General features: G+C 40.0%; 1 protein-coding gene across 1 annotated transcript in view; it reads right to left on the reverse strand.

Annotated features, from left to right (window-relative positions):
- PITPNM3 (PITPNM family member 3) overlaps positions 1-23,458 on the reverse strand; it is a gene marked incomplete at its 5' end in the record, with an annotated part of 118,221 nt that overhangs the window by 59,474 nt on the left and 35,289 nt on the right. Inside the window, one exon of the mRNA XM_018561271.1 lies at positions 12,285-12,404. Coding sequence (XP_018416773.1) covers positions 12,285-12,404 — 120 coding nt within the window. The remainder of the gene's footprint in view (positions 1-12,284; positions 12,405-23,458) is intronic.

The following is a 23,458-nucleotide window of genomic DNA, read 5'->3' on the forward strand; positions in this document are numbered from 1 at the left end:
TATATATATATATAATGCAAGGACTATTACAGGGGTTTGCACTAACTATACAAAGTACAACTGCTTGACAAGTTGCTCCAGCAGTGAGTGCACTCCTATGTGTAAATCAACAAAAAATAACTGAGGAGCGCTACTACCCTTTGGGGGTGCTGGCAGCCCTATTGTGGCTAACAGTGTAAAAAGGAGAAATAAGGGGTGACTTACATTTAGGATGTCAGCAGACGTGCCTGAAGGTCCCCTGTGGAGTGGCGTCTGGCTTCCTGTTACCAGCTAGTTGGGGCAAATTGCAAGGGATGGATGGCTGCCGGACCGGAACTTGAGTTTGATATAAACCAGGTACACATACTCGGCTAGCCAGGCCGAGCCGCGGTGGCTAGAGGGGGGAGAGATGAGCCGCAAACGGCTGTGGGACACAAATCGCCGTGTGTCACCATGCTGTATCGGGGGAAGTCTGCCGGGGGTGCACCAGGTGCTGCGGGTCAGTGCACGATAAGAAAGGGAGCTGTGATTAGAGTGAAATAGCTCAAAACATGGGCAGAATCGGCTACGCGTTTCGAGGACTATCCTCTTTATCAAGCCTCAAAGTAAATCTTTGAGATCTTCTCTCCCCCAGGAGACTGTGCCAGGAATCCAGCACATTGGACTTCTCATCACCTGGGGCCTGAGGAGTCTGCAGATCAGTGGGCACACCAACTGCTCTACCAGATCTGGTCATCACGGGAATGATTGGTTACATAAGACACTGATGTCTACCATGACAGGGTGAGTGAGTGCATTCAGTGCTACATACATCTGGAAACTCCAAAGGTTTTTACACAATGAGCGTCCTTGTTTTCTCCCTCTGCTGCCAGATCTGACACCCACCTGCCGCTCTGCACATCCATTGTGGTTACTTTGTTTGCCAGCTACTGTGTCTCTCATCAAACAAATTAATGCAACATTGTTACTGTATACACAATCTCATCATTCTTTGCCAGCTTTTATTGCGCTAGGTTGTGGAGCTCTTGTCATTTTCTTGTCCTTACAGAAGTACAATTGCTCCTTCCTGAGCAAGATCAATGAATAGACTAGGTGATAAGGCCAGAGGGTAATGCTGTAGATTCCAGTTTTACCTTTTGCCATATGGCTGTGTCTGCTATGATGGTAGTTCCACCACTGGCTACTACTTGGTTTTGATGGGTAATGCACATGTATTATACATAGCTTGTTACATAAGCTTAATTCTAGGACTTTTCTAACCACTACAGATTAAAATGTAAAGATTCTAAAAGTGCACAGAAGAAAAGTAATTTATTTAATCACTAAATGGCTTAATGTCAGTAGGTATACATAAGCCTTCAATATATTTTGCACTTCTTATATTTCTTCAGCTTTCGTTTGTGCGTTCTCTTCCTTCTACAAAAGGTTATGAGCTGCCCTGGATTGTCAGGAGAAAGCCAGGTCTTTTTAATGCATTACATCCAATTACTTACAATGTCAATATTGGGCTTGACATCACCTAATACTCTGTTTCAAGAATATAGATTTATTTCTTCCTGACGTCAAGCCCTGACATTAAAATTGTTCAAAAAAACATATTTCCTGTAAATAAAAGGTTGTAGGTCACAAGACTTCATTATAAAATGAAGATAAATTAAAAAAAAAGAAAAAGTAATTTGGTCTAAATGTTCTCTGCAGCTGAAGCTAAGTAGTAGCTGTTTGCTGAGACATAGCATGCTAGGACCTGTTGGCTATGTTACCATAGAACACAAAAGTACTAGACTGCATGCAATGATATCCCCTACAGATATCTGTTCTGCTACATATAATAGATACTATAATCTATGTTATAAAATGTTAAAAACCATTTGGCCAAATTCTGAGATTTTTTGGGGGGGATTGAGAATAGAAGTGCCAATTATCCTGCTAGGAGAGTTGCTCAGCCATATTATCTACAGTAGTGGCAGTAGATAATACAATTTCACTAGAGGCATTGTTGCCTAGCGTTGATTAGTGAACATTTATAACATCCCTGATAAAAAACAGAACCAATGATGTTGCTAACTATGGAGAAAAGAGACCTATTTTTACTATGAGATCGGCATTGGGCCAGGCCAGAGAGGCCCCCTGGACACAAGCTGGGAATTCTGACCTACAGCATCCAGAAATGTCCCCTGTTCTGCCAGAGTTTTGAAACTCCCAATATTCTAAAACATTCCAAAAATTAGGACGCATTTGGATGGAGCTCCATCACAGCACAGCAGCCCACACTGCCATTCGAGCCATTGCAGTGCAACTTGGGTCGCGACTTAATGACCGAGGACAAATGTGGGTCCTGAGGTTACACAGGTTGAGAACTACTGGTCTAGACCTTAATGGTAATAGCCAGTTTATGCAATAAAACCACCCCTATTCTTGGTAAGCTCAGAAAATCAGGAACACCCAACAAATTTATAATACCTTGGCGATATGAAGCCAGATGTTGTGTTCTATTTTAATTTGCTGTGTTCCAAATGCTATTTTGGGAAATGTAATGGATATATTGGAGGAAACAATACTGAGAAATGGACAAAGGTTGTTGGCATACTTATCAACACTGCACTTTTCTTTTGGATGTGACATTGGAGGTTATTTAATAATGGACAGAAATGACTTATTTCTTAGCTTGCAACAGCAAAGTGTATTAAATTATCCTTTCGTAATTCCCTGGAGCGCAGGATTCATCAAACTCCTACACTCTTACTAGCTGAGAATGCCACACATCAGCACTTGATGGATTCCAAGAGAAAAAGATATCTCTCCCTATCAATGGTATGTTGTGCAGAATGAAATGAGTAAGTGCGTTCTGCACGTTTCCCATTCATTCTTGACCTGTGTTAGTGTTACATGGGAACAAATGTCTTTGAATAATGCTTTGCATCAATTGTTAGACTATACTACGCTTTAATTTGTGGTCATACAATACAGACCTAATACCTGTAAAGAATAACATTACTTTCAAATAAAGGCGATCGCCTAAAAGTATATCATAATCAAAGCAAGGCAAATAATTTATTTGCAGCCAAAAACCATGTACAAAAGCTGACTGACTGTATTTTGTATTAAAATTAATGTAAACTCACTCACTACCATCTCATATAAGCTTTTACTTTCAGTGTAATTTTCTATATTTTGCAATCTACAGCTTTCATTAAAATAAATAATAATGATTCTGCCATGAAGTTCCTTTCTCAAGCAAGTGTTGTTATATGGTGACATGTAATAGGTATTCTGTCCCTGTCTCCCAATTGTGCTCCTGCATTGTCACCCTGTCCCACAAACGTTCGATGGAGACTTCACAAGGACACTTTTAACATACATTAAGCCGACATGGTCACCTGTTATCATCAGGAAAAAATCTGCCCTGAGTAATGCAGCCATCACTTGAGTGCATGTAAACAGGAGGTGACTGCAAAGCGGCTGCAGGAGATTGGCATCAGTGAAATGTAACGAAGAATTAGCAAATGGCCTATGCTTATCACACGCAATGTTTACCAAATTAAATATCATTCAATTAGGTTTTACACCTACTTTAAACCCTTCATGACTGAGGCCTTTGTTTCGTTTTTTGAACCCATGTTATGTTCCACATTTTAGGTCTGAAAATTAACCTCCAAGACCCTTATAATGGTGGCAGTTGCAAATTTCACATTATTAGTGCAACTCCTTATCAAACCCCAAAAGTTAGTGAACAATGTACTTAAATTAAAAAAAAGAGGAGGTTACAACGAGTAAATAGATACCCAACATGCCGAGATAAAAAAATCCACCCCGGCCGCTGACGTCACACGCCGGATATATATGGGCAGTGGGACGTGGTGCGGCAGTTATATGGAGGAGTGAGTGGGTGTCTGGGGGGGATCGGTGGAGAGAGGGGGTCCTTTGGTCCTACGAATCAATATAACGCTATGTAAGTTTTGACATGGTGACTATCATTATAGCACTGGATGGTAATTTATGTATTGATCTCAGAAATCTTAGTATATTTAACCAGACAATTGGGAGAAAATCATCCCCTTTCCTCCTTTGTTCCCCCTCCCTTCAAATAGATGGGGGAATATGTGTGAGGGGATACTATGTCCTCTGTGTGATGAATGCTGGCCTACTGAGGTTGCGGACCGGTTCACCACTAAGACCCTTAATAAAGGTTATGTTTTTTCATTATTTATTGTATGTTCAATATGTGAATTAAATGATTCCCTTAACTTTAGGATAGCCATACATAGTTACATTTTTGATACTTAAATATTACAGGCAGCCTCTTATCTTCCTGAGGAAGCTTTTTAGCGAAACGCGTAGAAGAATGGAAACGTACAGATTCTTGATTGGAACACTTAACAATATGAAATTATATATCATCAATATAAGTGACTGATCTGAAAAATTATACATTGACTGATCTAATTTATTATGTATTTATTATGAAATCAAGAATGCTAATTATTGCTATTTTGCACAATATGAATTTGTACAGATCCCTAGAGGTGACATGTTGCTTATATATTGAATGGTCCTGTTTTAAAATGTGTGGTATGTCCTGTATGTGCTAATTTCTGCTAATCATGGAACTATGTTATTAAATATGAATTTTACTATACAAAATGAGTTATGTGACATTATGTCTAACCGCATTGTTCATGAGTCACCTATAAAGCCCCGTCTTTCTCTTTCCCTTTTTGTATATATGCTTATACTTAGTGGTGGTGTCTCCGCTTAGTGCTGATCCCTACACTTTTTTGTTTCTCAATTGAGATAAAAAAATTGCATGCGTCCGTGAAACGGCGACAAAATTCAGTACCCCATAAACTCCATAGACAACGCTTTAAAAGCCCCCCACAGGTCATCAGTTTAGAGACACCCAAAAATACTGGCCCTAGAATTATTGCTCTCATTCCGGTGTGCGCGGCGATACCCAACATGTGTATCGCTTTCGTCGTTTTCATACGTAGGCGCACCCGACGCGTGTTTACGTGAAGATGTGCGTACTTGCGGGGGACTTTAAAACATTTTTTTTATTATAATTTTTACATTTATTGTATTTAATATTAATTTAAAAAACTGTCTTTTTTCTAACTTTACTTTAATTGCATAACATCAGGATGCTTACAAGCCCCCCATGTGAAAGCAGATTAGTGGTGACAGGTACTCTATAAGGTGATGCTGGTAGTCTAAAAGACCCCTAGTATCACCTTTTTACACTAAATAAGCTATTGAAGTGCTGATCGCACTTCAATAGCTTATTAGTCTGTTTAAACAGCCCTGATGCCAGTGATTTACACTGTACGTCGCTGGTCATAAAGGGGTTAAAGGTATAAAAAAAATACGATTTTTTTCGACAATGAATCCAGATCAAACAAATATATATTGCCCAGCAAATTATTTTTTAAATGTTTGCCCTCTTTCACTAGCTATTATCTTTCAGCACAGCTGGCTCCATTTCCCTGAACTTCCTGTTGAGTACAAGATCACAATGGACAGCACAGTCTCCATCAGCTGTCCATCTATTAGCTTGGAGAAGGAAGGAGTGAGGGGCAGGGAGGAGGCGAGTGACTTGTCTTGCACACATATGGGTTGCTCCATAGGATCCTGCAAGGGAAAAGAGCCACCCAAATAACAGGATATCAGGCCCAGCGTTCACAGGACCGGCTGACTCTACAGGAGGCTAAAACTTTTAAACATCAAGGAGCAGCATCCATTGTAAGTGATTTAATCAGCATTTTAAATAACTTAAATACCATTTTATGTTAATATAACTTTGATATCATAGATTGAGTCAATGGGGTTGATTTACTAACCTCACAAACACGCCACAAACACGCCATGCAAAAACACGCCGATTGCGCGCGCGCGTGCGCGTATACGCTTGGCGCGGAAGCGTATGCAGGTTATAAAGATGCTTGATAAATACTACCAACGCACGCGCATGGCGTGTTAAAATGCCGAGGATTCAATAGGGATGTGCAACAACCAACAAACAGCAAAGGGAAGCCCAGTGGCTGAGCGGTTAGAGGACCTGCCACACAACACCTATTTCCCCGGTTCAAATCCTGCATCAAGTGAGTGGAATTAATCCACATACAGCAATGCAAACATCCTGGCCAAAATCAGAAAACTGATAAATCTACAGACACAAAAATATAACAACAACATTACATATATGGCAATGACACAAATGGAAATGTGTACATCATTATAGCTTTACATTTGCTGCCTCATCTGATTCCACTCTTCTTTACAATTTAATAAAACTTGCACTGCATATTTCTATTGGTCATACTGGTCACATTTAGTGCACTTTGGAGTCCCTTCCCCACGCTGATTTTTTTGCTTCTAGCATACACTTTAAAGGATGCACCGATACCGGTTTTTCGGTACCAAATACTCGGTATCGCCACCGATACCGATTTTGGTGCATCCCTAATGCACTTAAGTAAACCACAGGGCTTTGCTTTGGGGTTTGTCTGGTGCCACAAAACCTCTTTTACAAACTCTTCCTAGTTGTTCAATAAGCCCCTTGTACGTGTGTTCTGTTGACATTTACATCCTGTTCACCTGTTAATGAGCCTTCCATACTTTTGAAGAGAAGGGAATTACAGTTCAGGTAAGTATATGCTATTAGCAAAATATTCACAAGGGGAAAGGGCCCTATTGGATACGTGCACTGAAAAACCGTGTACCTTCTTACTACAACTAAAAAGCATTATGCAAACTAGATGGGGTAAGAGTAAATGGCTATTAGAATCAGAAGCTACTCAAATGCAGGTGCATTCATGATGCATGCATTTTCTGTGTTTACACTCTGTTTTGCATGTATTTATATTACATTCTCATTGACCCATATAAAGCAATAAAACTAGTTAAAACATAGTAGAATAGGACATGCTGCCTATATAGCAATACAACAAAATGCATGCAAAAATCAACAGCAAATGCACAAGTATACTACTCCAAATGATCCAATTCAAAATCCAATCAATGCGTTCTAGACTCTTCAAAAGTCTTAAACAAACTGAGTCCCTGTCTTCCAATATGAAATATGTGAAAATGTGAAAACGATGAAGTACAAAGAGACCATAAAAAGAGTCCTTTAGAGAATCACTTAGTTATATCAGTCCAAAGACTTATAACTTAAAAAAGGAGTGCTGTCCCATGCATACTTTCATACACCATAACCTCCTGCATACTTATTTCCACTAACGCTGTCCCAGCCTGGTCATAATCATGTCTACCCACAGCAGGAGCAGCTCTATGGTGTGCATAACTTAGCCTGCTTTCCCTATTATTGCTGAGCATAGATAACATAATTTGAACTTTTGTGTTAACTTTTTACCAACTCAGTACTGTCATATGATAAAGAACACCATATGACAGAGGTGGATGCTTATTTATGGAGTGCCATTTTTAAACCGCATTGAAGAAAATAGGCATTGACAGATAGTGTGCCCATTGAATGCCTGTGATCGATCTGTCATAAGACAGCTCAGATCACAGGCAAAATCCACAAAGCCAGTCACAGGGGTTCTGTGCCTTGTGATCACTGTGATAGCCAACCACAGTGATCACAAACGAAAACACTGTTTGTATTCACATTTGAGAGCCCCTTCCTTTTCTTCCACCGATTATCTGCTGGCATCTAAAGTAATAGAAGTAATACTGCCCCCACTACCCACCAATGAAAGGGGGGTATACTGAGCAGCAAAGGGGGTACACTGGACAGCAAGGGGGGTAAACTGAGAAGCAAGGGGGGCACACTGAACAGCAAGGGGGTACAAAGGAAATATTGACCATAAAGGGGGCACACTTACCACCAATGTTATGAGGAAAAGCACTACTGACCACCAACAGTTATGGGACAATCACTATTGATTACCAAAATTTAAGGGGGCACATACCATTTACTATCAAAATGTAAAGGGGTAGTCACCACCAACCACCATAAGGGGGTAACCAACTTCTGATCACTTAAATCTATAAACTGTTCTGTGCATTACATAGTCCTGACCCTTGTACTCTGACTGCTGCACTGTATACACTATCTTCTAAATTAAACAATTTTGGGGACCTAAAAAATTTGACAGGTTATTAAAGCATTAGGCTTTTTAAAATAAATTGTTGGTCTTTCGTCCTTTATATAGTAAAAAACTGAAAAAAATACTTAACACCACCAAAAGAAAGTTCGGTCTCAAAAAAAAGATTTAACATTTCATATGTTGTGATATTCATTTGGGTACAGTGATATCAAATTATCTATTAGAAAAATGGGCTGGTAATGATGGTACTGTATATATACAGGATAATACTCAAGGGGTTAAGGTCCTTTCTAAATAGAGAAAAGGATATGACACAAAGAAAGTGTTTACCTCCTGGAAAGTGGGTGAGGATTGCAATATGTGGGTAGCACTAAATGCATTTCAGCAAAGTGGCTGGAAGAACAGTAACACAATGTTAAAAAAGGAAGAAGGGGTCAAACTGTCTCTGCTCAGTGCAGCTGTTACCCCAGTCGAGATCCTAGAAAAGTAGAGAGTTGTAGACCCAATTAAACTCCTAAACCAAAGGGAAGGAGAATGGACTTTTAGGCTAGAAAGCTACACACAAAATGATCAAATTGGAGTTTTTAAATTAGTTTTTGATAAACTGCTGGTTAGACAATATATACATTTTAGGTGAAGTCTCTTAAAATAGGGTTAATAGTAAAAGTTTGTAATAAATCATTACTGTGTTGTTGGGACATAAACAATAATAGGTGAAGGATTTGATTCAATTAAAAAAGGCCCATTATTTAAAAGGTTTTCGAGAGTTAATAATTTAAGCTCTGTCTGGGATTTAGTCAAGTAGAGGTTAATGGGTTTTTTTCGTTTTTTTTTTTTAAATAAAAAGTTAAATATAAAAAAGGTACAACAGTCAGTCCTTGTACATCAGGCAACATAAGAAAGGAGACATATGAAATGGCACGTCATACATTCAAATGAATATAATGTTCTACAGTGGGAAGACAGCATAGTAGTAGCAGGGTATTGTTAGCTGAGTCAGTGCTTATAACAAATAAGAAACACACACAATTATAACGCAACTTCAGAAGATGCAGTATGAGCAAACATCTGATCAATTCTCTGAGGGGGAAAAATGGAGGAGGAGGAGGAACAAATCGGACATTGCACAGCCTGTGGATTATACTACTTCAGGCTACAGACATTTTGTAAATGAAGGAGAAGGAACATGGCAAAACAAAGCAAACTATACAGACATTGACCTACACTTTCAATCCCTGTACCCAGACCTTATTAAATCCACAGGTCCATACTATGTGAAAAAAGAGCCAAATACAGCCTTGCATCTATAAGATGTTACCTAAATATTTTTGGTGGATGGTAGAAAGTGTTTGTGGGGTGTAATAAGCATTGTGTAAGAAATGTAGTTGTACAAACTTGTACATGTGGAGATTATAAGAAGAAAATACTGTTGCTGACCCTCAGTCCAGTTTTCTTCCCCTAGGTCCGTAATATCCTCCCTTAACTTATGGAAGAGGCAGGTCAGCTTTGGATTGTTAGTATGTGATAGCCATCCTTTCTGTGATCAGGACATTTTTAATAGTGTCAGATGGTATTGGCAAGCGGAGGTGGACCTGAATAGCTTGTGTCAACTGCAAGAAGGTATAAGAAGGTGTTAACAATTTTGTGTTTTTCCCTTGCTTTTTTCCAAACTAGAGAAGTGGTCTGCATTGGTCTGGTGATATTGGCATCAGAGCAAGGGCCCTGGAAAGTTATATTACAGAGCTCAGAGTAAGATCTCAGGATCGCTGCCTCAAGGATTACTGCAGGGATGTCAACTGGTTGGAAAAACCAGCAGTACACAGTGGTCAGAATTGTTGTCAACAGTCTTTTTGAAAACTAGCGAGAGCCAGGCCGCTTCTATTCAGAGGCACCTGCAAAGCAGTTTTAACAAGCTTAAGAGTCTTACCAGCCCAGACGAACAATAGGACAACACTATTTTTTGCTCACATAGGTCTCTCTGGATCTCTACCTAACGTATTTTAAATAGGAGACTCAGGTTAGAGGGGTATTGGTGGATGGAGGCGTTGCCAAGGGTTCCAGTGGAAACAGCAGGGATTTCTCACAATTTATCTATTTATACCTGAAGGAACAAAAAGTGTCAATAATCTTTAAAGTCGCATGCCATGATGAGGAGGCATCATTTAGGTGTAGAAAAGTATAATTTGCATACAGGGAAATTTTCTTCTTCAACGGACCAACAGTCAGGCCCTTCACTGACTCAGAGGAGCATAGGTAGGGGTGCCAAGGCTAAAGCCACCAGCACTGGGTATAGGGGGACACCCTGTCTTGTTTCCTTGTGTAATGTGAAAGACACTGACACAGAGGCACTATTCATCCCATTGACAAAGGGGCATCATTCCTACCATTGACACAGGGGCAACATTCCTACCATTGACACAGGGGCAACATTCCTACCATTGACACAGGGGCAACATTCCTACCACTGACACAGGGGCAACATTCCTAACATTGACACAGGGGCAACGTTCCTACCACTGACACAGGTGCACAATTCTGACCCCTGCTATGGGGACACCATTCATAGCACTGCCACAGGGGCAACAGTCTTACCACTAACACAGGGGCACCATTCCCACCACTGACACAAGGACACAATTCTGACCCCTGACACAAGGACACAATTCTGACCTCTGACACAAGCATTTATTACTCTCACTGACCAGTGACACCATGGAAATATTTTATTCTTATGTATGTAGGGGCATTTTTATACTGTCATTGACACTGGTGGAAGGTTTGTATCCACTGACCACTGATGCAGGGGCATTTATTACTCCAACTGATTACTGACACAAAATGTTTGTTTTGCTCCCACTGACCACCACTGAGTTTCAACCCATGCTCGCAAAATGAAATGCAGTTAGAAAGTTAATGCAGGCCCTCAATGCAAGCTTACTATAACTATCTAATCTTGTTCTAGTTTGTTTGATGAAAAAAAATCAACCCATCAAAAGTCTCTCTCCTTAAAAAGGGAGAAAAGAAAATGAATACAAAAAGCACATTTGTGGCAAATTGCAACCACAAATGTGATGCCATTCTAGCCATATTAGCTTTGTATTCTATGGCATCCTGTGCACATTTTTAGCATCTAGAAAACAAATGCTCCTAGAGAAGTTCATAATCAGTATTGATCACCTGAACATTGACAAATACTCCTACCTTGTCAACCAAATTCAATTTTCATAGTAATGAGGCATCTTTTGCAATGCAGAGATGTCCCAATCAGTAGCTGTGGTTCCAATGAACATAAACAAAACATTTTCAAGGCTTGGGGTGGGGGGATAAACAGTGCTAAAATGTTGTATATGGCATTACATGAGACTACCTAAGACTAGCCCTATTCAAAAATAATGTCCAAATCTCTTCAAGAAAATACTCACAGTTAGATTACTATCCAATCTAAACTCTTAAACCTTTTGGGAATAACCCTTTGAGTTTTACTGCTGAGGGTATTTGAACAGGGGGCTTGACTGTACTTCAATGCATCATGTTGATAGGAATAAAATACCGGTGCATCAATGTTTCAATCAGAATAATTTTCAGTTCATAAAGCAACCTTTAAAATTCACTCATTAAAAGGAGAACTATGAGGTGAGTGATTTTCACTCACCTCATAGTTCTAGCCGACCTGTGACAATGAGACTGTCACAGGTCGGCTCAGTAGATCGGGAGGTGAGCGAACACATACCGGCGTTTGCTCACCTCTCGATCCTGTCACGGCTCTCTGCCGTGACAGGGGTTGGGCTGGATTCCCCCCTCCCCGCTCCGATCCACCAGCGCTGACTGGCGGAACGGACGGGGAGGGGGCAGGTACAGCTGGCTCTGCCTTTAGATAGGCAGAGCCAGCTGTCAGTCACGCAGCTGGGCGGATCCCGGCACAATTGTCGGGATCCGCATCAGCTGCGGCGTCTCAGTATACCATGAGCAGTATACTGCGGCGTCTCAGTATACAGCGAGCTGCAGCTAGCGGTATACTGAGCCTAGGGTGACGGGAGGATGCTAGTTTGTGTCCTCCCGTTACCCTAAGGAGAACTATAGGGAAAAGACATAACCCCATAGTTCTCCTTTAAACATACAGCATATTGTTTAGCACACTTTGAAAAACGGCATTAGGTATAACAGGAAGGAAAGTCTTTATTTCAAAACCGAGAAATACTTTAGCTGAAATTAAAGTAGTTATAGCAAGAAAGTTACCTGGATGCTGCTAGCACTTCCTCTCCTGCTTGTGTTTTGACTCTCCCCCGGTGTCTTTGCACTGTGGCACAAAGCATCAAAACCCAAAATTCCTCCAACACAGTCTCCAATCAGACATATCTTAAAGAAAACAAAATCATGACACATAATATACCTTATGCTTAAAAAAATTACAACAATATGAAAAATATAGAATATGAAATTTTATTAAAAAGGAAAACCATTGCAAGCTAAAAACCCACCCCTATGTTCATAGCACCATTAGCAAAAAATAAAGGGAATCTCTTGGAAGCTGGGTGAATATATTCATTTAGGCAGTACAATGTAATATGAATCTACAAAGTGCAGATATAATCTTTTAAATGATCTGATAATAGATATCTGAAATCTGATAGGTAACTGTTTTATCTAAATGTGGCCACAGATACCGCCATCAAACATTTTTTCTAAATAGCACATCCCTAAAGCAGAAACCGCCAGAATATTTAACAATCCCCCACCCGCATCCCAAGTAAACTATGTCTGGTAAGATCTAGGGTTGCCCCATACACATTAGATTCTCCCTCAATCTGGCAAAAACTACTTGAGAAATGGTCATCAAATATCCATGACCACAGCTGTTTGCACCATTTTATTGAATACTTCTGACAATATCTATTTCTTTTGTCAGTACATACAATGCCCAATACCAGACATCCATTCTTTCCTATTTACGGTAATTACTAGGCATGCTGACTGGTCTTTTCACAGGGAGAAACATAACCACAGAGTTTACAAGGAATTTGTATTTTTTAAATATATATTAAACATTATTAGACATTGTTTTATTCTCATAGTTATCAAATTAACAAAGTGGATGGCACTCTAATCAGCATAGTGAAGAAACGGGATGTCACCAAGCACAATGGAAATTTGTCCAAGCAACTTATTTTATTGACACATTGGCATATTGTTACAAATCTGGCAACATTTCGGGGCCATGCAGGGAGCCTTCATCAGGCTCAGTATAATGATGAAGAGTTCCTGCACAGCCCCAAAACTTTGCCATTCTTGTGACATGCCTCAATGCCTCGATAAAAGATATTTGCTTAGACAAATTTCCGTTGTGCTGGTGACATCGTTTTATAATTTATCTGAGCTGTGCCATCTGCAGTTACTTCGTCACACATTCTTAAAGGGTTTACCAGTAAGGAGTAGGATAGGTAGGATGGTAAGATACCTGTTAAAGTAAGATGCATAGGACCTCCCTGAAGTCTGGGAAATGCATTAAAATCAGAGCTAAAATAGTCACAGAAAGCGTACACCACTCTCCCCCTCTTTTGGTAGAGGTAGCAACTTCTTAACTAGTGAATTAACACAGTCTGCTAGAAAGCTCAGTTGTAGAGTTGCATGTGCCTTGTAATAAATGTTTATTTTGTTTATTTATTAAGTAAAGATTTTTATAAATATGTTACAGAAGTAAAAATATAAAACATCAAAATCCCCCAAAACTATTTTACTTTCTCTTAAACAACCATTTTATATAATAGTACTAATAATATTAATAATACTACTACTACTACTACTAATAATAATAATACACAGGTTATCTTAAAATTTAAAAACATTAGACTGCGATAGAATGTACCTGCAAAGCAGATGAAGTATTAAGATGTAGGAATGAGTTGATATTACAGATATTTAATGGGTTAATTATACTTTCCCAGTCAAATTTGGGAAAATAAAATTACCCCCACCAATCTGCCCACTCTCCCCCCTCCTGCTGCTCTTACCTTTAAACGAACAATGCTTCCCCTCAGCGGCTCCCGATTTACGGTCTGTACACCAAACACAACTTCTTAGCCCTGCACTAGATATTTCAAATTACACTAACTCATTGGTCAGCACAATCACCTGACCATGCTTACCAATGAGAAGTGCTTCTTGCCTTTTTTGTTTTTGATTGAAGTTCTGCTATAAAAGCATCTTTTTTCTTTGGCCTGCACTTGGCCCTACTTTTCATCAAATAACTAAACAGCCCCATGATATTTCCCTTTTGAAATAGAAAAAGAAATTGAGGACACAAAGTCCTCAATCTCTTTTTCTGCAGCCTCTGTTCTAAATGAATGGAAAGCGTCCGATTCATTCAGAAACTATTTACTATCATCCAGTTTCTGAATGGGGTCCTCCTCTGTACAGAGTGCTACTCCCCATTGAGAAACTTATGAATCAACAGAAAGTGATGTAAATCACTTCCTGTTGATTCATAACTGGGGACATATAGTACTATGTGTCCCCAGTTATTTACAAACATTGGAGTGATAAGCTGATCACTCCAGTGTTTGTCCTGCACCAGTGTTTGTCCTGCACAGAGGATCACTGATATATACCTATCCTCCGCCGCTCGGCACACGGGGGCTCAGCTTCTCCTCTGGTTTCCCGCTGCATCTGCCCGGGATCCGAGGAGAAGTGAAAGAAGCAGTTCAGCCGCGGTGGGAGCAGAAGAGGGAGCCACTGTCATAGAACTAAGGCCGAGAGGTGAGGAGAGAGAGAGGTGCCGGCTGTCATATCCTGGCAGAGCGTCTCTCTCTCTCTCACCGCACAGCTCGGCCTTACTTCAGTGACAGCGGCTCCCTCCTCCGCCCCCACACCGCCGGCAGTGCTTCACTCACTTCTCCTTGGATCCCCGCTGCATACAGATGGGGGGAGAGCAGCGGGGATCTGAAAAGTAGCCCCACGGCGGGAGGACAGGACATTTCGATCTACCAGTGATCGCTACACGATCGACTGGTAGATTGCGCAGAACCTAATGGGCACCCCTGGTCTACACTATCACTAAAGAGTAAAAAACTAAACAAACTTGAACAATTAACCCCAGTCTTTCACTAGAAGCCCAGATGGCTAAACTGATGCTGCCTTATCGTATACATATTGTGAGCAAAAACAACTGTTCTATGAAAAATTGGGGGGAAACAAGTACATGACCAGCAATAAGAAGGCTGGGTAGTCACACACATTATGAACATGACATTATAAAGACTGAAGACTCAAAAAGAAGACAGTACATTCTGAAGAAACACTATCCAAATGGTTGCCAGGAGCAGACATTGACTTGAGGGCAATTAATAATAAGAACAATCTCTTAAAAAAAGAACATGTACTTCACATTTAAAATCACTGGGGCAATTATAATCTTCACAACACGCAAAATAAGGCTGGAATGGAAGCCCCAAAGTATATTTTTGGGCCTTCTTCAGAAAATGCTCTTTAACTGGGTTAGTATGGGATACCTTACTAAGGTAAAATGAATTATTAGAGGATATAGACATCCATGACCTGAGTATTGTGCAAAGCCAAAGATAGTTAAATTTGCCGCTGCTGACTCCTAAGCAAAAAGTGATAATAGAATAACATTTGCAAGAAGTGAATGCTATGTTTTATGCATGCATAATAGCCCCCTTCTAATTTGTATAATGTTTCTATGCCTAATCTAGCTATTCAAAGCTCTCTGCAGGCTCTCCATGTTAGTGCTTATTAAAGTGGCTTAAAGCCAGGGTCATTTTAGAAATTCGGATATCCTCCAGAATAAATCACATTATTGTTATTAAACAAACAGTTTACAGTGTGGGCAATGTGGGTGTTTTTCAGTCTAATTGCAGAGTTATTGAGGGGCTGTTGTGCTTTCATATTGCTAAATGTTGAAACTGTGCATATTTTTAATATTTAATCCAATTAAGCTCCATATTTCCCTGTCAGATGAACAGACAAAACATTATAAAGACAAAGTCACTGCTGTGGTAATAAATTCTCAAAAATGGCTGTCCCATGCCACATGCTAGAAAGACACTACAGCAGTTCACAACAAGCAAGGCGATTATCAGCAAGAAATTATAACTGTTGTCAATTCAGAGAAATTGAGTGATGCATTGCTACAAAAATCTCCCAAAATTCCATGAAAAAAGCTGTGTGATCTGCATATTAAATTAAAAGATCATGCTTCTCTACAAAAGGGTTCAATCATTTTAGTCAATTTTACTACTTACCATTGACACTGAAGATCAACATTTTGTCTTAAAGGAAAAGTACTGGGAAAGTAAAATGCACTCTTCCCATTACTTAGAGCCAGTGCGTGACACTGCAGCTGCCACGTCAGCTCTATAGATCAAGAGCTGAGTGATCACATACCGCTGATTGCACAGTTCATTGTCTTCTCCCTGCAGAGAGTGGTGACTGTCAGTCTCCATTTCCTGCAGGGATTCCCCCTCCCCTCTCTGTTCCTCCAGTGAGGGGAAGACACAGAAGGGGATGGGCACAGCTCTAGAGAGGTGGGTGGATGCAGACAATATTGTTGGGATCTTTCCCGGCTGCAGCTCCCTCTATATGCTGAGTTTGGGTCACAGGCGTACATTAGTAAATCTACTCCTTCAAACCTAAAGAGGACTAAAGTCTAAAAAAGGTTTGGCTTTAGTTCTCTTTTAATGTTTGCATTGTCTGAACAAATACAATAAACCGCTAAACAGAGTGTGCAGGGATCAAAAGTGATCCTAAGTGGATATTTTCTACCTTTCACAAACAAATTCAAAATCTATAGAAAGCAAGAATAAAGGTAAAAGAAACAATTAGCAAGTTAAAAAAGATGTAAATCCTAGCAGGATTTAATGTTTTCTAAAGCACTGTGTATCATTACCTGCCAATGTTTTGGTTTTGTTTCTTTTGGGAAAAACTGCTTTCATCCTTTGTTGCATCTCAGTGCTGCTGATCTCTTGTATTCTTTTCCTTATCTCTATCTATGTATTTCTACCTATGTATCTCTATGAATCTATAGGCATCTCTATCTATGTATCTCTATATTACTATTCTTATGTGTAGGTGGCTGCAAAAACGCTAAATCTATTTAAGGAAGATCTAAACATTCCAGAGGCATACTGTTGGGTAAATGCACAGAAAGTAAATGCCAATAAACGTTAAAATAAATAATATGGCAAGTATATTTCATAAAGGAAACATGTTTAGGAGTAAAAGTAAACCAATATAGTAATACAAGGAGGTTTTAGATACAGTTAGATATTAGGGATGTGATTCAAGTCTGCAGCTACCATGGGGTTGAGGCAATTCCTGCAAGTTCAAGATTCACAGTCCTGGTGAATTTTCATGCAGCTTCACCTGTATTCACCAATATTTTCAAAATCATAATGCACTGCACGGCCTTTGAGTTATGGTCAGATGGCTTAGAAGGGCCAAAATAGGGGCTTTTGGATAGGCCAGCCCCCTCACTAAAAAAAAGGGGGCGCAGAGCAGCAATAGTGTTAGTGTATTGCAAGCTGCTTGAGGGAAAGGAAAGGGAAAGCTGACAAACTGCATAATGGGACATTAGGGTCAATTAGGAAACTGATTGAATTAGAAGTCAGTCAATTAAAGATCATATTGCTTGCTCTTTGGAAAAGCAACCCCTATGTTTTTTCTTATTATTGTTTGTATTTTTAGGTCAGTGGTCACTTTTTGCTGTTCCCTCTAAAGCAAGCTTTTTTCTGCTGCAAGGCTTTAAAAAATGACGTTTTTAATTTGTATTGCATGTATATTGGTTTTAATTTTATGTTGATTGAGCCTTTATGTTTGGGTAAAATATTTTAGTTCTTTATTGTATGGGTGACATTTTGGGGTTTTAGTTTCTTTTGTGGGTTTTTTATTTTATGTTGATAGACACTTTTTTGGAGCATGTAGTTGTTGGTGACTATCTGTTCTTTAAGCTGCTTGTTTTGTTTTGTTCAAAGCACATCATGCAAGAAGAGTGGGTACCTAAACCAGCTCATATTATATTACTCACTAGCGACACATTCCACTATCCCCATAGATAAAATAAAAGTTATGTATACGGCAGTAAATTTGGGCCTAGCCTTCCTATTTCAAATTGTCCTGCTGCAGGTCAAGTTTATACTGCTTTGTGTCATCTGCAGTCTCTTAATTCCTGTAGTATAACACTTGCCTGTACTTTCTTTCTCTAGTATATTTCAGCCAGATTTCCTCCATTACACTGCTGTAGCATTTGCAGCCTTGTAATTCTGTATGAGAGCTTAATAGAAATTGACCAGCAGCAGGACAAAATTTTATCACCACAGTGAACTACTAGATAATTTCTACCTGCCATTCAAAGAAGCCTATTACCACTTGATGAAAAAACAAGTGTTGCTGCTAAAGCAACCTGAAAAAATTCCTTTTTTCCACACTAAATTTTTAACACGATTGGCAAAACCCTTGGCGAATCAAACCTAAACAGGTTTCCACATACATTCTTAAAGTTCATATTATTTAAAGTTTATTAATTTTATTTGTGACACATTTTAAGTGACACATTTAAAAAATTTGGAAAAATTGAAAAAAAACCCTTTATTTTATTTGTAAATCACTTTGCCATGGTACCGAGCAGAATAGAAAAACAGTAAAAAAGAAAAAAAGTAGAAAACAATTGGGCGGAGCTAGCAGTGACAGCTGTTTCCTATTGGCCGGGACCTGCTGTCATTACAATGAGAGCTCGACAAAGCCGGTGGCGATATTACAGCCAGCTCTGCTGAGCTCTCATTGTAATGACAGTTCCGCGTTCGCTGGTTACCTGGTAACCAGTGGACACTGAACTGTCATTACAATGAGAACTCAGCGGAGCCGGCTGTGATATCATGGCCGGCTCAGCTGAGCTCTCATGACAGTTCATTCTCATTCAGCTCTCCTCCATTTAGAAGGTGTTATTCATCCTGCCCCTTTATGTGTTGAGGGGCACCGAGTTCCCATTAGCCTCCCTCAGAGGCTTGTCACCCAGCACTGAGTCACAGGTCACTGGCACTCTGCATGCTGCCCGCACACAGGTGCTTTATTTGGGGCACTTTTGTTTGTGCTCCACAAAGATCAGGAAGTGTGTCATTCAGGTAAAGTGAGAGCTCAGTGGAGCCGGTAGTGATATGAAGAGCGGGCTCCGCTGAGCTCTCATTGTAATGACAGTTCAGCGTCCCCTGGTTAACTGGTAACCAGGGGACGCTGATCTGTCATTGCAAGTGGCCGGAGCCAGCCGTGAGACGACAGCTGGCTCCACCCAGCTGTCAGTAGCAGGCTTTTGGCAGGCCTTTCGGCCTACTTCGGCTTTCACCTCGGCTCAGTCAAGCCAAAGCATATGCCATAGAATAAAATAGAATAGTTGTTTAAAAACTAACACTGGTGAAACTAATGTCTGGTTACATTTTTGTCTACAGATATATCTTGACGATGAATATCGTCAAGATTAATCCCTGCTTGTACCAAAAACAATATACTGTACATGTATTACTTTGCTATCTTAAGTAATGACAAACTTATTGCTGAATTAAAAGCTGAAATGGAAAAATTGCTCTGGCCCATAAGGAATGTACAGCTGCAAGAGCTAAAGTGGTTAACAAACAGGTGAAATTCATTGCTGAAAACTAAGGTTGCATTCACACTATTATGAGGCGGAAAAAAGCATGTTACCGCAGCGTGCTTTAAAGCATGTTTTTTGTGTTGGTGCATTGGGATGCCTTCATTCTGAAGGACACCCATAGGCACATCCACAATCCACCTGCATTTCAGGGCAATGTACGGTAACATACTACCATGCATTACAGTGTGCTGCATTGGAAAAAAAAGACTGCAGGTACATTTTTCTGTCTGCTCTTTGAATGGTCTGCTTTAATGTAATACATGTTAACATGTGTACATTAATGCAACGCAAGAAAGCAGACAAGTGTGAATTGCCCCTAAGGTAATACTTCTAGGTTGTGATTATAGCATTGCCCCCTAGAAAAGACAAACACATGAGGAAATCAGGGCCCAAAGGCTTCTGTTTATTATAAGCTAAGCAGCAGCAATCCTTCCTAAGCACCAACTATAAAAACTATAAAAAACAATACATACTGAGCTCTATAAAGAGGGAGATAAAAAGATTTCACCCAAGTAGTGGCGACTCTATGAACAATATATAGGGGGTCACATAAGATACCACAGTCAAATCTTGGGGGGCACTAATAATTTTCATTGCATGTCGCAACCGCTGGGCGCCGAGAGCTGATTTAATTGCGGATGGCATCTGCGCCCTGTGGTTGCGACATGTAGTCCAACGCCCCCCACATTCCTGAATACACACAGCTTGTATGTGCGGCTGTGCGTGGCTCCATACCGTCTGCAATCTTTTTTTTTTAATGCGCGTGTTCGCTGGGGCCTTTAATTTTATGGGGGATTTTTAATTTTAGTTTATTTAACTTTTAATCGCTGTAGCTGATTACAGCCTGTAGGGAGAAACCGCTGACAGTCTGTGAGGCTGCAGCGGGGAGAACCCCTGTCCCAGCAGATAACTGTGTGACAAAAATAAAAGCATCAATCTGTAAAGCCAAAATAAAGTTTAAACTAACATTGACCAAAATCATGAAATCATTAAACTTTTCTTTCAAGGACATAAGAGATTTGAAGATAGTCCAAAAGCAGGCAGCTAAATTAATAAAAGGCGGTGGAAGTGTCAGTAAAAGGGAAGGAGATAACATTTTTAATGAAATGATTTAAATATGTGGCTTAAGTCTGATTAATAAGTATTACTATAAGTCCATTAAAACGATTTGGAAAGGTAATTTATTCCAAATACTGTTCAAAAGACAATGGGACATAAATCAGAGCAAAGATGATTTTACTTTGAGTATAAAATGGGTTCTTTAAAATGTTAAACCATAATGTCATACCAAATGAGGTAATAGCAAAATTAATAATTTATATTCAGGTCTAAAGCTTTTCTAGCAACTAAGTATATCAGTAGAAAAGGATAACATCATCTGAGGAACTGATCTCACTGCCTTTTTTGGATCTGCAAAGAATTTGATTGCTTCCATGAGGCATAGTTGGTCACAGCTGCCCTGAGGTTTAATAGGCAGCAAACTGTTCTATTTGATAGGTTTTTACCATGTTAGGTATATTGTGCTGGCATAGTGACAATAGAGTTTAAATGAGTTCTAAAGTCCCAGCATAATCCATTGTGTTACCACATCAGCATTGTAATAGGAATACATACTAGAGTTGTTTTTTTATACAATCAAAACTTACTTGTAGTGTTAGTGCTGCCTTCTGTCTGCCCATCACTTTCAACAACTGCTTTGCGTCTCTTTCCCTGCTGCTTGATGCGATGCAATCTTGATTTCTTCCAGCAAACAATAATGAGGTTACACTGCAGGGGGTTCAGATGTTGAGTTGTAGTTCAGATATCAGGCTTATTGCGGCTAGGTTCACACCTGCACTACACTGCACAACACCCAGGCCGCACCTCCCGGGGCCACGCAATCGTGTGCTAGTGCACACAGCGATTGCCGCACGGCCCCATTGATTTCAATGGGGTGACATCCGCGCGGCAATCGCTAAAAAAAACATTTTTTTGTGATACACGATGTGCAGCTTTTTTTAGCCGCGATCTTGTTCACTTGCACCGGCGGAATCACGGCGGGTAACCACGTGATATGCCCGGCGCGACTGGGGAGCCATTAGAAATAATGGTACCCATAGCGCGATTGGTTCACACCTTGGCGACTCCCGACCATGCGGCAATCGTGCACAAAACCGGTCAGGAGTTGCCTAGATGTGAACCTAGCCCTAGAGTTGTGACACCAGGAAGTGCACATTCACAGGGGCTGAGTGAAATTGTGCATTAAGAAAGCAAATCCTATGGGCATCTTCAATGAATAACTTTACAAACTTCTAGATCGATAAGGTTAGTAGGAGTGGGATAGAACGTGATGAAATTCAGTGAACACAACTCTGATCCAAGCTCGCTCCCGTGATGGGCTACAATCTCAATACAAATTAGTAATTTACCATGAGAGTGTAGTCCATCAAAGGAGCGAGCTTGGAGCGGTGGCTACTTTACAACTCACACAATGACCATGGGGAACAAAAGTAGCCACCCTCCAGAAGGAAGGACAGTGTCAGCACCAAATCAGAGATGATTTGAGGATCTGCAGCTGAGTGATACACAAATAAGATACATTGTTGTTAATAGTTAAGGTACTTGAATGCATTTTTAAGCTTTAACTCCTGAGTTCAGTGTCACTTTAATAATGTACCGTTTCCATACTTCACACGCTTTACATGTAGTACAGACCTAATCTTTGTGTCATTACACTGCAGCACACAGTGCCACTGGAGAAACACGTCACTAAAAGCTCCTTATTCCAAGTCCATATCTACAAAACATTAAAGTAGGCACACCGTAACAGAAAGTAAAACATAAGGGATATGCCTACAGTTTACAATATTAGCTATTTGCTAAAAGTTTAGTTTAAAAGTTTACTTTTTTTTAGGTTTTTTCCCCCCACCTATTCTAATAAAGACATTTTTACCAGTGAAGTTTGTTACAGAAAACATATATTTACTTGGATTACTTTGCTCCTCTGCTCCATGTTCTACATTATTTCACTGGATAAAAGATGCTGAAATTTGAGCAGGTGTGCAAACTTTTATGACCAGAATACTCAACAGGCAACTAAATAAAATAAGGTCTTAACAGAATGTTGAGATGTGCCAAATCTCATTAAAACGGTGCTATATTTAAGGTTTGCACTGCTAAAGACCTTTGGGATTGCAGATAATTAACTGTGCTTGTGCATATGCCAGAGTATCCAACGCGGATTTCTCCATGGCTTTAAGTGCTTCAGTTGCCAGTTTTTGCAGAACAAACAAAAATAAACATAAATCAATTTGTTCACAGAACTCTGCATATAATAGTCTTAGGCATGCATGTTACTATTTTGGATGGGCCTTACATCAGGTCTCTTTAGTGAATTATTCACTAAGAAAGTGCAAAGAGCAACGGTATTGTGGACAGACGCATATTAAAATAAATATGCTTTATAATGTCAATGACAAGTAAAGACAGCTCTCTGAAGAGGCTCCATAATATCTCACAAGAGTCCCTGTCTTCTGAACTACCATTGCAACCTCTGACTTGCTGCTGTGTGCTAACTGCAATTAAAGTAAAGTCCATGAACCCATCGCATTTAAAACCGCCGTTCCAAAGTAATAAAGGTGGGTGCTGCGGCTGTCGACAGCTGGCCACCGTGATATTTAGCTAGTAGAATATATAGAGACACCGGCACTCCAAATAGTGAATCAAATATGTCTGTTTATTGACATACGAGCAGCATAACGTGATGCACTCAATG

Source organism: Nanorana parkeri, unplaced genomic scaffold (assembly GCF_000935625.1).
Source record: "Nanorana parkeri isolate BGI_ZX_2015 unplaced genomic scaffold, ASM93562v1 scaffold512, whole genome shotgun sequence".
Classification (NCBI taxonomy): Eukaryota; Metazoa; Chordata; class Amphibia; order Anura; family Dicroglossidae; genus Nanorana; species Nanorana parkeri.